The sequence below is a fragment of the Papio anubis genome, chromosome 3 (assembly GCF_008728515.1).
Source record: "Papio anubis isolate 15944 chromosome 3, Panubis1.0, whole genome shotgun sequence".
Taxonomy (NCBI): Eukaryota; Metazoa; Chordata; class Mammalia; order Primates; family Cercopithecidae; genus Papio; species Papio anubis.
The window spans coordinates 68,668,187-68,683,602 of NC_044978.1; the positions used below are offsets into that span (position 1 = coordinate 68,668,187).

The 15,416-nt window shown below is 37.9% G+C and overlaps 1 protein-coding gene across 15 annotated transcripts in view; it reads left to right on the forward strand.

Moving 5' to 3' along the window:
* Positions 1-15,416, forward strand: part of PRDM5 (PR/SET domain 5) — a 233,282-nt gene that overhangs the window by 65,214 nt on the left and 152,652 nt on the right. For all 15 annotated transcript variants that reach the window (XR_002522179.2, XR_001902801.3, XR_001902802.3 and 12 more), the window contains one exon: positions 9,664-9,786. Coding sequence is in view for 12 of the 15 variants with exons in the window: in XM_003899135.5 (XP_003899184.1) it covers positions 9,664-9,786 (123 nt within the window). In the remaining 3 variants the exon portion in view is untranslated. The remainder of the gene's footprint in view (positions 1-9,663; positions 9,787-15,416) is intronic.

The window sequence follows — 15,416 nt, forward strand, 5'->3', positions numbered from 1 at the left end:
CTAACTCCTGGGCTCAAGCGATTCACCCTCCTTGGCCTTCCAAAGTGCAGAGATTACAGTTGTGAGCTACCGCATTTGGCCAGAGTGTACTCTTTGCCCAAAAATAAAAACTCAGCCACACGTGTGTGATGTTTCTGTACAACGTTCAATGCCCAAGATTTTTATTAGAAACTCATAGGCACCTTCTCCCTAGGATATACCAAAATTCCAGACTTCCAGAAGGAAGACAGGTGTTCAACATAACCCATATTGTTTACACACATCGTCTAGGCACAGTAAAACACCCTGATATGTTAAGTATTGACAGGGAACACGCTAAGGGCCAAGTTCCCCCATGCCCACCAAAGGCCAAACTTGCAGGCAGGACTTTTTGGCAGTCTCAGGTCTGCTAGGTTTGTTCTAGAGGCATACCTCTCTATTGGAAGCTTTTCATAATGCACCTCTTCTCTGCTGTAACTCTTACTTTTCATCTTGGTCCATCTTCAGGACCTGGCTCTGTATGTTACTTTACACCCACCTGTACCAATTCATTTTGGAAATGAATGCAGTTCATATGTATGTCCCTTATGGTAATCAGTACATTGCTTTGTGAGCTTTGTAAACATTGTGTTTTCTGCTTCCTCATACTGAAGGCATAAATTGAGTAAAGGAACTGTGTTCAAAAATGTCATCTGTGGCCTTTCATAGCACATTTGAAAATAACAAATAAAGAAATGTATAGTAAATGTTGTTCAGTAAATGTTTACTGACAAAGGATGTTACTTTTTAGAATTTTTCAGCACAGAACTATGATTGCTGGATGATTATGAGAATTACCTTAGTAACTGGGAAGTATTTGGTTGCCTTAAGTTCATTCTTATGCTAAGATCATTGATTGGTTTCTCTGTCAAGTTATGTACATTTTGAGGAGAATACTGTTAGATTTAAATGGTTTGGGTGGATTCAATTTTAATAGCTTTAGAAAACTATGCAGTTAGGAGAGGAATTTGGGTTAGAAGGTCAAGATCAAAGGAAAAGTCGATTAAAAAAACTTTTTTCTCCCTGTGGACTACATGATGTTCTTTTCTTATTTAGAGTTTCTGTAACCTTTGCACAGAAGTTTTCAGATACAAAGCATCTTCTCCTTTTTTTTCTTTTCCTTTATTCTTTTTTCTTTTTTTTTGAGACGGAGTCTTGCTCTGTTGCCTAGGCTGGAGTGCAGTGGCACGATCTTGGCTCGCTGCTACTTTCGCCTCCCGGGTTCAAGTGATTCTCCTACTTCAGCCTCCTAAGTAGCTGAGACTACAGGCATGTTCCACCATGCCTGGCCAATTTTTATATTTTTAATAGAGACGGGGTTTCACCATGTTGGCCAAGCTGGTCTCAAACTCCTGACCTCAAGTGATCTGCCCGCCTTGGCCTCCCAAAGTGCTGGGATTAGAGGTGTGAGCCACCACGCCCAGCCCAAAGCATCTTTTTATAAAAACACCAGCAAGACTGTGATCTCTGGATCTTGGATATTGCCATTGCTTTATATGTGACCACCAACTCTTTAAAATAATTTCATGTTTTATGATTAGAATTTTGCTACCAAAATAGCTTATTATTATTTAATACATTTTGTAAACTCTTTTAATATGCTATAGGGAAAATTCTCCAAAAGATGACTACAGTCTGGTCATGATAGCTCATGCCTGTAATCCCAGCACTTTGGGAGGCTGAGGCTGGCAAATCACTTGAGGTCAGGAGTTCAAGACTATTCTAGCCAAAATGGCGAAACCCCATCTTTGCTAAAAATACAAAAATTAGCCAGGTGAAGTGGTCACATCTGTAATCCCAGCTACTCAGGAGGCTGAGGCTGGAGAATTGCTTGAATCCAGGAGGCAGATATTGCACTGAGCCGAGGTTATGCGTCTGCACTCCAGCCTGGGCCACAGAGCGAGATTCCATGTGAACAACAACAACAAAAAGATAACTGATGACTATAAGGCTAGAAGTTAATGCAGGTCTGAAATCTATATTAAAAATTGGGCAACACTAAGGCTTCATAAAACTTTAACAGTATTTAAAGTGTTATGGGTCATTGCTGAGGGATCTGATGGATGCTGCCAAACTGTCAGAAGACATGGTGGCCTTGTTATGGTTTTCTAATACCTTGGTGAAATAACACTTTTTGCTTATGGAAGTCACTTACTTTACAATATTGACAAAATAAAAAGTAAACAAATAAGCCACTAAGTAGCTAAGAGAAATGCTGTAACATTCGTGCATAAAACCCTGCATGTTTTACAGAAAACCCCTAAAACAATGGGTACAATAAGCTAATGTCAGTTAAACTCAACTTTATTCTTTTTTTTTTTTTTCCCAAGAAGGGAGAAAGTGGTCACTGTTGTATTCTTCATGTGATAAAAAAGCTTCTGTCCAAAAATGCCATTGAAATCTGAGGAGCTGAACAAGTTCATAAAACGATAGAAAAGGACAGTTTCTATGCTGTTAAGGCACTTTCATAAATTTGCTGTGGAAAAGATGATGTGGTTTTCACTATGTCTTTCATTTTATGTCACGTATTTAGTTTTTTTTAAAAATTAGCCCAATTTAAAAAGTACTTTGAAAGGCAAAGACATGGAGTGCTTTAAAATATTTTACATTAAATCTCTCATAAAATATTTTTGAACATTTAAAGGAAATAAAGGCAATGAGAGTTAAAGAAAAGACACATTGCGTGAGCTTTTAGTTAATAAAATATTTATTGAGACTGTATCAAATGACAGGCTTCCTTCTCTGAGTGGTCAGCTGTCCAGGTATAGGATTTGCTTAGCTACAGAAACCTGACCAAGTTCTTCGGTTACACTTGTCTTTGTGTCTTTGACAGTATCATGAGACCTTCCTTAATATGGATTGTTTATAAAGGCAATCTCAGCTAAATGTCAGGTGTGGCAACCAAAAATTGCTTTTGTGATTTTTAAGCTGCTTCAGTAGAAAGAATGCCCAGGTCAGAGGTCATAATTGTCGTTTCCAGGCTGGATTCTGTCCCGTGTTAGGAGGGTTTTGACAAGTTTGTGTGCACCCATGAGGATAGCCAGGACAGTGACGGAACTGAAAACCATGTCCGATAAGGAAGGAGTTATTTGTTTTGTGGAAGAGAAACATGGAGAAGGAGGGATTCTCGCCTTCAGAAATTTGAAGGGCTATACATGGAAGAGAAATTAAAACTCCTTGAGAGGGCAGAGCTGCAGTTACTGGCTGTGGGTCACAGAGCAAGGTGTTTCAGTTTGGCATAATTAAGTGTGTCAGTACAGCTAAAATGACATCTGGGTTTGCTACTACCTTGTAATATTCAATTAGAGGCTATTTGAATATGTATTTGGATTTGAAGAGTAGTGTTAAGATATCCTTCATGGGAGGCCGAGACGGGCGGATCACGACGTCAGGAGATCGAGACCATCCTGGCTAACATGGTGAAACCCTGTCTCTACTAAAAAAAAAAAAAACATACAAAAAACTAACTGGGAGAGGTGGTGGGCGCCTGTAGTCCCAGCTACTCGGGAGGCTGAGGCCGGAGAATGGCATAAACCTGGGAGGCGGAGCTTGCAGTGAGCTGAGATCCAGCCACTGCACTCCAGCCTGGGCGACAGAGCGAGACTCCGTCTCAAAAAAAAAAAAAAAAAAAAGATATCCTTCATGTTTGTTCCTTGAAAAAGTTGACATGACTGGGTGTGGTCACTCATGCCTGTAATCCCAGCACTTTGAGAGGTCAAGGCAGGAGGATTGCTGAAGCCCAAGAATTCGAGACCAGCCTCGGCAATATAGGGAGACCCTGTCTTTATAAAAAATAAAATAAAATATTAGCCGGGCAAGGTGACATGCACCTGTAGTCCTAGTCGCAGCTATGTGGGAGGTTAACATGGGAGAACCATTTTTTGAGCCCGGGAGGTTGAGGCTGCAGTGAGTCATGATGGTGCCGTGCCACTGCCCTCTAGCCTGGGCAACAGAGATGCTGTTTGTAAAAAAAAAAAAAAAAAAAAAGTCGACATGTTATATATGTCCCAGCTGTGTCATTGAAAGCAGAATGTTTATATTTAAGGTGTCTATAGCCACTGTGGGCCCAGTTTCCTCATTTTACTAATACCTTATGTTTGCAACAATAGACATTGATATAAAGAACTGTCAAGTATCTTATTTCATTTGATGCTCTCACAGGTTCTGTGAATGCGCAGGGCACAGACTGTTATCCCTATTTTAGAGGTCAAGTGATCATAGCTTAGTTCAGTCAGAGGAAACCACTCACCCAAAGTGATGTAGTCAGAGCCTTGGATGACATCTAGGTTTTTGATTCCTAGTTCAGCATCTTTACCACTCCAGAATGGTTTTCTTCCACTTGAAATCTAAATATTTGTCACAAAAAGTGACTTTTTTTTCTCATCAGTCCTTTTATATTAACTTCGTATGTGTTATATGATGGATGTTAAAGAAACAGGGATCTGTAAAAGTCTGTATTTCCTTTCCATCTGCTTTCGCATATGAAGGCAGGGAAATCCATGGGTTAGGATTATCAGATAGCAATGAGCAGGTGGGAGGCAGAGGGAGGGAAGGTAGAAGGGAGTTATCAGTAGATAAGCTACAATGTTGTGTGTGTGCGTGTGTGTGTGTGTGCACGTGTGTTCATGAGCACACAAGCAAGTAGTAATTTCAGAGAGAATCCTTTGAACAATTGGCGGGGGAGATCCCATGCCCTTTTCTTGGAAACTATAAATCACTACCGTTTCCTAGCTATGATCACTGCTGATTTTTGAAAGTGTGTCTCCCTTCGGTTTAAATCTGACAACAATGTGCTGTCAGAATTGATTACTTGAGCACACTTGCTTTTTTGTGCTCCTAAAGATATCCTGAAGTCTGGATAATTAAACACTGAAGGCAAGGCATATGGCCTTACTTAGGTAAAAACAATTGCAGAAAGAATGTCTGTAATTTAAATACAAAAATGTGATGGCATTTTAAACTCTAAAGACATCCATACTCTAAATTTTAGTGCTTAAAACTACTTTCTTTGAAGAGCCTTGTTGAAAGACAGAAAGGTAAATATGTTTTATTTAATAAATGAATAAATAAATAAATAAACAAATAAATAAATAAATAAATACTGTAGCATAGCGTATTGTAATTTCTCATTAAGGATATTATTGCTGTCTTTTTTGGAACTGACTGTATTTGCTGCCATTAAATTTTACCATACGTTAAATCAAATTTTATCTATCAGTTACATTTTGCCACTTCTAGGAGGCAAATCTGGCTGACTGGCTTTGCTCTTGGAGCCTTGATGGAATGTACATAGTTAGTGAAAAATTCCTCAGGCATTTAAATTATTGAAGGAAATAATAGAGTAAGCAACACTGTAGACTCTTCTTTGAAAATTAACCATCCAAATAATAATTGAGCTTCTCTGTCTATAGTTGACCCAGTTTAACAAATAAAATATTTAAGTTTAGGGAAAGAAGATTTGTATCTCTCTCCCTACTCTCTGTTTCCACTTTCTTCTTCATTTAAACATTAGGGTTTTCTCTAATGGAGCTGAGATTTTTTGTGGTTTCCTCTGTCTTTTTCCGGGTGGGAAGACAAAATCAAGTATGACATATTCAATGTTGTGAACTTTTAGTCTGAAAAAGGGTACAGATACACGGTAGCAATGACCAGCACATTCTTTCTCTCAGATACTTGAAAAGTGATGGCAGTAGCATTTAACAGAGGCTAAACCCTGCCAAGTTCCCATAAGGGAATAATTTCATTAAATGTGAAGTGGCAAAGTCATAGAGATGTGAACAATTACATTGAAGCATGAAAGTTTTCATTTTCACATGAGAGTATCTTTCTCTTTCCTGCTTTATTTTATTTTGAGAGATGGAGTCTTGCTCTGTCTTCCAGGCTGGAGTGCAGTGGCGCGATCTCAGCTCACAGCAACTTCTGCCCCCCCGGGTTCAAGTGATTCTCCTGCCTCAGCTTCCCAAGTAGCTGGGACTATAGGCGTGTGCCACCACACCAGCTAATTTTTGTATTTTTTAGTAGAGATAGGGTTTCACTATATATTGGCCAGGCTGGTCTCAAACTCCTGACCTCAGGTGATCTGCCCGCTTCAGCCTCCCGAAGTGCTGGGATTACAGGTGTGATACCTGACGTGTTTCCTACTTTAGCTAACCTTTTTGTGTAACTATTGTGGGAACCCTGTGCCAATCAAACAGGTTTTGGAACTGAGATGGTTTTTACTACACGGTGAGACTGTGGAGTTCATCATCGGCCCCAGGTATGCAGAAAATGATCGTAAGTCAGATAGTAACCAAACACACTTCATTTCCAAGAAAATTCAGGTAAAAGAAGATGATATTTGGAAGACTAAGTTTTGACAGTAACATAATATACTTTGGTAGCAAAAGTTAGTGGGATGCTGGAACATGGTACTAGGAGGAATTTTCTATCTTTTTTATTCCTTAGATTTAAAAAATGTTCAATTTATTACCTCAGGGTTCAGTATCAAATTAAAATAGATAAATGGAGACTTTAATAATAGCCAGTTGTCTGGAGTTGTTTTGGTTTGGTGTCTCTGGGAAGAGGAAAGATGGATTAGATTACTTTTGGATGTCTCTTTCAGATGATATGTCAGCAAGGCGAACCCTGTGGTTAGGGTAGTGAGATAAAAGGCGTGTGCACAGGTAATCTACCAGCTTTGGTGGAGTGTTGAAGATTAGACCTGGTGGAAGGAGGAAATGGTCAGCCACTTGAAAGCTGGAGAAAACAGGTGGGCCCCAGAGAGCAAAGACTCTCTAAGAACTTAGAAGTTGTTTGGGTAAGCATATTTGGAATAAAATGGGCAGTGATTCTGTTAATGAACAAAGAAAGTTATTTCAAATGTGAATATGTAGGTAATGTAGTCTATTGCTGGTTGTGATAGTGTTCTGAGAATAAAGGTAAATCAGCACATAAATTTGTGTGTATTAAAAGTGATACATTTCAGAATAATTTTAGTATAAAATCAAATTATGTATTTCCTTTAAGATGGAATATTGCATGAGAAAGTGATAGCCAGGAAGTGCATATGTCTAATGGACTGAAAAGGAAAATAAATTGCTAATACTGAATAATTGAACATAGCTGGGGCCAAAGGGCCTGGGAAAAGCTGAAGTACACAAAGGAAAAACAATGCCCCTGGTAAAAACTCAAATGTTCTTACTATAATAAGTCACAGAGAAATATTTCTTCTGTTTTGTATCTTTGAAGAAAGAATTCCAAATGTTATACACATCTGGTGTATATTGTGCTTACTACTGAGTGACAAATGTGTGATTAAGAAGGGCCATAAACTAATTTCTGTCAGTAGTGCTGTCCTCTCAAACTGAGATATGCCCTGGGCAAACCCATTTGTGTTTCACTACATAAAGTTAGTTAGGTTGTGTGGATTTCAGTATCAGTTATAGATTTTCAATTTCAATTCTTCTGAGAAAATTTTTCTTTCAAGTATCAGGTGGCATTGCCTTAATTTAGCTTTTTGTCAATATAAACAGTTTTGGTGCTATTGCTGTGAGGGTACCTGAAAGGAAGGACTTTATATCCAAAATATTTAAAATTATTTGTTTACTCTGCCAAAAAAATGTGAACTGACATGCCCATTGAGGCAGAGTTGTAGAGTGTACATTCTCTTTACCATATCAGTGTTCTGGACATTTTTGGAATTTCCCAGTGGGCAGTGAGTGTTCTGAGCTAAAGGGTAAGTAGGGAGGCAGGACAATTATGAGGCACCTCCCAAAGCAGATCTTTTCAGTGAGAGTTTGTTATTTAGTAAGAAGTATTACAAATTCCCATACCTTCACATATAAGCATCTTAAGTATGTAACTATGACGTATTTATAGTCCTAAATTGCTCTTTTAGAAATTATAATATGAAAAATTACATTCTTGCTTCCCAGTGATGGTCTGGCATTAATTATTGAGGATCCTTGGGCACTTAAGAAAACAGGAATTGTCTGAGAAACATGGCAGTATGTCAGATAATAGGAACAGGCAAACTGTATTCTTTCCTGGGTATTTATATATTAGATTCTTGAAATTTCAGTGTTTGCAGTGCATGTAACAAATGTATTTAAAATGGTTTTGGGTAAAAATAACTGTACCTACCCAAAGTAACTGTCTAGATGACTTCCTGGTCTGTTGGTCCCCACATGATCTGGTGTCTGCCAGTCTGTTAGATCTCAACGCCCACCACTTTCTCAGTTGCTCCTTCTGTTCCAGCCTCATAACATGTTTACTGTTCTTTGAAAGCACCTAATTCATTTCCAAACCCAAGGCCTTTCTCCTTGCCTTTCACTTGCTGTACCCTCTGCCTGGGAGCAGTCTTCCCCTAGCCCTCTACTGGTCTGTTTCCTCCCTTTAGAACTCTTAAGGTCCTCTCATCAAAGGGTTTTCCCTGATCGCCTCATCAAAAAGAGCCCTTCTCTTAGTACTCTATTTTCTCCTGCTCTGTTTTAGTTGTCATCGTAGTGCTCATCTTTACATGAAATTATATTCTATGTTTGTTTACTTTGAAGTGCTGTGTGGTCTGGGGCTTTGTCTTGTTCACTGAAAGATTCTTGATGCCTTCAGCCATTAACGACCTAATAATTATTTGTTGAATGAACAAATGATTGTCCAGATGTGTCATGAAAATACATACCTTATGGGACTGGTTGTCTTTTATTTTATAAAATAAAATTTTGGAAATCTAGAATTCTTATCAAGTCTGCCAAGGTGAATTTGTAACCTTCATGTTTGTGTTACTTGGTGTTGGAGATATGGAGTGCTCATCACTCACTCCTCTCCTTTCTTTTCTGGATTCCAATGGAATAGAAACATGAAATGAGAGTTGAATGGTGATTGGTATATAAGTTTTATAAAATGGGCAAGTCCCTAGCAACTGATAATGCAGGGGTTTTGGAGAAGCTAGATTTCAAGTAACTTGGATTCAAGAATGTCCAATGGGCTATCTGCTTTGGGAGTTACTCCCCTCCTCTCTCCAGCTGAAGGTAGAGTAGGCCTGAACAGCGAGAGTGTATGGTCTGAGACAAAAACCAGAGAGCCCACCGTCCTTCTCAGCAATCCATGAGTGGGCCATGAAAGGATAAAATGGGACTGTTTCATTCACTCACTAGTAAAGAGCATGACATTTTGTCTTACTAGATGTCAGATTCCCACTGACTAGATGAGCAGGTTCTGCTTTTATGGAGATGATTCAATAAGCAGGTCCAGAGGGGAATTGAAATGATTGCTTCAGTTCCAACCCCTATCAATTGGGAAATTAGCAGTATGACCCTTCTCTTTGGAGAAAAGGGGAAGTTGCAATAATAATTATTCTCTGAACAATTGTGATTGCAATACATATATTGGAATGTACCTACAAAGCGAAATAATTTTGACCAGAAAACAGCTATCAACATAGGATGTTTCTGAGAGTCCACTGCAATTGTGAGTCATCTAGACATCTGCCAAATGAAATAGTAGGCTCTATTTGTACATGTGTTTAAGAGAAGAATGCATGTTATTCCAACTTCTATTTATCACTTATCAATGAAAAAGGTATATACTTATGAAAAAACGTAACCTTGATGTGTTTAAAGGCTAATATTCTGACTTCCATTGTAAACTCAGGAGCCTTTAATGTTTCAGGTTCGTGGGAGTAAGGGAGAAGTTTTGTACATTTTGGATGCTACCAACCCACGGCACTCCAACTGGCTTCGCTTCGTTCATGAGGCACCATCTCAGGAGCAGAAGAACTTGGCTGCCATTCAAGTGAGCTTATTTGCTTCTTATTTGTACTGTGCACGGTGAGGGGGGATGAATGAATATATAACTGTACTCCCTGTTTTAAATTTATTTCCCAATGACCTGCTTTAAATAACAGTAACTAACTCATAAAAGCAGAGAAATCTCATCTAGTCAGCATATGTAGGAAAGGGCAAGCCTAGCTGTAAAATAACACCAGGGCACTTACTTTATGAGAATTCCTGAGGGAACGAATTACACAGTCTGATATTGTCCTTGGCAGATCTTGCTTTCAGGTACTTTTATTTCATTCAGTGTATATTTATTGATATTATTATTTGTTTGATAGTTTATTTTGTTCATAGTACTATACCCTGTGTTAGTGTTTGGGAAAGGCTTTATGGAGAAGGTTTACTTCGGGATATTCCCCATGACTAGGTTTTGAGCTTGTTGGAGGTGGTGTGTTAGTCAGGGTTTCCCAGAGAAACAGGTGCGGTGGCTCACGTCAGGTTTTCCCAGAGAAACAGGTGCAGTGGCTCACGTCTGTGATCTCAGCATTTTGAGAGGCTAAGGGTAGGATCACTAGAGCCCCGGAGGTCAAAGCTGCAGTGAGCCATGAAGATGCTGTTCCACTCCAAACTGCGCAGCAGAGCAAGACTATGGCTCCAAGAAAAAAGGATATATCCTTATATATCCTTTTTTTAGTATAAAAAGATATATATATACACACACACACACACGTATGTATGTATATGGTTGTGTGTGTGTATATGTATTTGTATATGTGTATATATGTATATGTTTATATGTGTGTGTGTGTGTGTGTATATATATATATATATATAAAATAGGGGATTAGCTCACATGATTATAGGAGCTGGTAAGTTTAAAATCTGCATTGCTGATGTTCCAGTTTAAGTCCAATGGACAGAAGCTGCTGTAGAACCAGGAAGAGCTGATATCCCACTTGGAAACCCATCAGGCAAGAAGAGCCAGTGTTCCAGGTTGCAGGCTGTTAGGAGAATTCTCTCTTACTCTGGGGTAGGTCAGCCTTTTGTTCGATTCAGGACTCAGCATGATTGGATAAGGCCCACTCACATTATGGAGGGCAATATACTTTATTCAAGTCTCCTGATTTAAATGTTAATCTTTTCTGAAAACACCCTTACAGAAACACCCAGAATAATGTTTGATCAACTATCTGGGACCCTGTAGCCTAGTCAAGTTAACATATAAAATTAACCATCACTGGCGAGAACCATGTTTTATTGAATTCTATTTCCCTGTATCCTAGCATACTGCTGGACAAAACATTAGGTTTTGATACAAACTATGAGTTAAACTTAGGTGATCCCTCAGTGGAAATTAAGGCAAGAAGAGAAAATGATGCAGTTTTTAGAGCGACCCTATATTTAAAACACATTGATCAGATGACCAAAAGTATAAGGAAACATTAAATTCTGGCAGATAATTGACTGATTACTTGTGAAAGCTCATCTTTCTGGATCCTAAACTTCGGAAGAGGAAGTAAAGCTATGGTTAGCAAAAGTAAGAGGGGAAAGGAAAAGAATAAGACATGAACAGTATTTGAGAATCTACCATGTACACTGTATAAGAAGCTTCATATACATGTGATCATTTATTCATAGAAATTCTGATAGTTTGACAATTGGTTGACATTACACTGATTTCATTCAATTTTCAGTATAAAATCAACAGTAGCAAGAAGGAAAATGCACAGAATTAAGTTTTAAAGTAACTAGCAGTCATCTAGACTATTTAATTTGCTTATGTCATCTAACCAATTTTTTTTCAGTACAAATAAGTATTAGATAATCAATGTGATTACTGTCCTTTTTTGCATGGATACATGAGAGATGACTCTTACGAAACAGCTGAGGTAAGATGGAAAAATAGGATCTCTGGCAGCCAGAGATATTCAAGCTACTTTTCCGATTATTCATGATGGCCATTGATCCAACCACAAGTTTGAACTGATCTGTTTTTTTTTTTCTTTTTTTTTTTTTTTGAGACAGAGTCTCGCTCTGTCACCCAGGCTGGAGTGCAGTGGCCAGATCTCGGCTCACTGCAAGCTCCGCCTCCCGGGTTCACGCCATTCTCCTGCCTCAGCCTCCCAAGTAGCTGGGACTACAGGCGCCCGCCACCTCGCCCGGCTAGTTTTTTGTATTTTTTAGTAGAGACGGGGTTTCACCGTGTTAGCCAGGATGGTCTCGATCTCCTGACCTCGTGATCCGCCCGTCTCGGCCTCCCAAAGTGCTGGGATTACAGGCTTGAGCCACCGCGCCCGGCCTTTTTTTTTCTTTTTTAACATGTAGACATTATTTTTTTCCAAGTATTTTTATATTTTTTCATGGTTTTCTGAGGCAAACTTATCTCATGAGAACATCATTTATGTCAATATTTTAATTTACAGACTCAGTTTGTTTCTTTGTAAATGTTACTATTATCAAAATTGCTTATAGAGCCAGGAATTTACCTTAAGCCAACCCATTGTTTTGGTAGGTTCTTCATCATTGTGATTGTGGAGAATATTGTTTATGCTAGATTGTTTTTCTTTTTAGGTATAAATAATGATTTTAAGCCTTCTCCAAATTCCTTCAGTTTGAGAAATGTCTCCCTATTGCTAATTATTTCTGTAGAATCAGTAGGTCTCTTTCTTTGCCTAAACTTACAAAGTGTTATGTGAGTTTCGTCTTATATTCCCTTAGGTAATACTTGCTTAGGAGTTCCCCTTAACTGAACATCTTACTTGTAATGATCCCTTTAGTTAATAGAAAACAATGTCGGTAAGTGTTTATACCTTGATCTTTCACCATTTACTCTGCCACTCTACGATGACCTATATGTTATCATGTTGTAGGCACTTTGCTCATTTTCAGTAATCACATTGTCTAAGACTTACAGTTTTAATGTTCATTTAGTACATTCAATGCAGCACTTTCCTTCCTCTATATCAACTGTGTTTTTTTCCTTGAAAGAAAATATAAATCACAGAAGATGACAGGTACTCCAAGAAACTATTAATGACTTAACAAGGGGAGTGAGGGGGGATTAGAACAGGACTCATGTAACTGTAGACTCTCTGAAATTTCTCTCTTGAATTAGAATCTAAGTATGTTCAGAGGCCACTCTGAGAGGCTTTGGTGCAGAGCAATGACCGCGGCTTTCATTTCTTTTAACACTGTTTTGCACTTTCTCAATGGGGATGCAGTGCACTGCTACCATGTTTTTTGTCATAGATTACAATAGGGATCTTTGTTAGCTCCCTTGAGGTAACATCGTTCTTATTTTGAACAGTAGCTGGAGTAGAGGATTGCTGAGGGTTCAAAATCACATCTGAGCTAAGGGCAGAGAGCATAATAGTTGGGTCACATGGCTGAAAGGGATGTCAGCCTTCTAATTGGTTGGAATGATCTCCTAAAGATTGCATTCCAGAAACATTGAGTTGGTGAGATCACGATGTTTCCTGCATGACATTATGAATCACTTGCATTGCAAATTGCATCTGAAATTTAGGGTATTCAGGAAATTTTTTATTTGAGCTGTGTATCCCAGGAGTGGAGTAAATGAGAAACATTTGTGACTATGTGGCTTGCTTGGTGGAAAACGTCAATACTTGGTCCAACTTTTCTGGACAAGGGATTATGAAGTTGAGGTCTGTTTTGGCAGACGATTGGAACTCCTTCTTGGAGATGTGATTATATTTCTAGTTTTGCAATTTATTTGATTTTGGAAAATTTGCTTTGGAAATGATGACTTAAGTATCTGTATTATCAAAGAAGGATCTAGTAAGCAAACCATTCTTCCCACATGCACACTTTTCAGAATAGTCATTTAACAGTATGTTCAGACTTCTGAAAGGTTTCCAACTATGGCTAGAAAATTCTAAATGTGAAAGTTGTGGCTTAAAATGAACTAAAATGTCCTTAAGCTCCATAAGAAGCAGGCGATTCTTATTAAATGCTAATTTTGTTGCACTAAAGGAAAAAATGTATATGTAGCTTAAAAATGTTTTTGACCTAGTTAGTGTTTGGCAGGCTCTTAAAAATTTCTAATCTTTTGATAGAAGATGAATATTTTATGCCACTTACAGTTGAAACTATTAATTATTTGAACATTTCAGAGATGGAGTGCTACATCTCATATTCTTACACACATATTTTCAGGCATGTCTTTCCTGGGACTGTTTGCCATACATTATCAATTCACATAAAAAGATAAAAACATTTGGGCCCTGGTTCTCTTCATGAGGGGTATCAGGATGTAAGGATGGTCTAAATGAGGTGAGAAGGCACTGGGTATTGAGACAAGATATTCTCACAGCTCTGCCCCAATTCTGTTGTCAGTTTAGAATCCTCATCCTCATTACCAGCAGTTATTTTGTCACAGATTATTGAACCTCCTTTCTCTGCCTTGCCTGAGGATGGATAGTCATAGGCAATTTTTCCTGAGGTCTTCTCTGGTGACATGTGAAATTTAAATATGACAGAACTGGAAAATCACATGTGGATCTCTAAAGAGAGAAGCAATTTTGTTTTTCAAGCACAGATAAGACATTCTCCATTGTCACTAAGCTACCAAGATCCATAGGAGTAACAAATAATGTTGATACAGAATTCAAATAGCAGCAGTACCAACTAAGCAACCAACAAAAATAAATACCCAAAGGATTTACTACTTATATGCAAAATTATGGTTTTTTTTTCCAGTTCTCTATCTTTCCTATTTCTGTTTTTTCATACCAGATTTATACAGATGGCATTTTTACAGCTTTTTTTGAATCTTTCACAAAATGGTGAAGTATAACTGTCTAGTGATTTTCTTCAATGATAGCATAAAAATAACGCTTACATAACTTACAGATCTATCTTTTAATAGGTTGTCTTCCAGTAAGGTATGTATTTGTATTTTATTAGCATAAAATTTTAAACTAAAGTAAAAATGCAAGCAGTTGGTCCCGTGAGGTTATAAATACCTACTTTACTTTGGTCTTATGTGGGGGAATTTTATTACTTATCAATATTATTTTCATTAAGTTTGTAGTTTATTGACAGGGGAAATATGTATTTATAGGAATATTCTTGTTATAAATAGTGGTAAAGTTGAAATCTGTGTTGATCCTTAAAATGATGATGGTGGCAGCTAACACTGAATGCTTACTGCATGCCAGTAAGCAGTTATTCATTTATTAATGTATTTATTAACTATTTACTGTGACTGTATGAGAAAGATATTACTATATAATTTTCATCTTCCTTTGTCAGATAAGGATACTGACCCACAAGAGCATCTAAGTAACTAAGTACTAAGCATCTAAGTAACTTGTTTGAGACCACACAGCCTTGTGAGTGCCTGAGTTGGATTTGAATCATTGTCCACTCTTTTAACCCCTGCATTCTAATACCTTAGAGTTGAGATACTTTTAAAAATGTAAATTCAGATCTTAAAAAACTTTCATGTTTCTGAATTTGGTATTAGATATTTTTGAAACTGCTGAAAATTTTCAAACCAGGTTAATTTTAGAATATGTATTTTGAGTTATTTATATTATGTATTCCTTGATTTTTTTTTTTTTTATGTTCCCAAACTGTCCTTAATTCATTGTGAAGCATTGCACCTGCTTCTTCTTCATATAC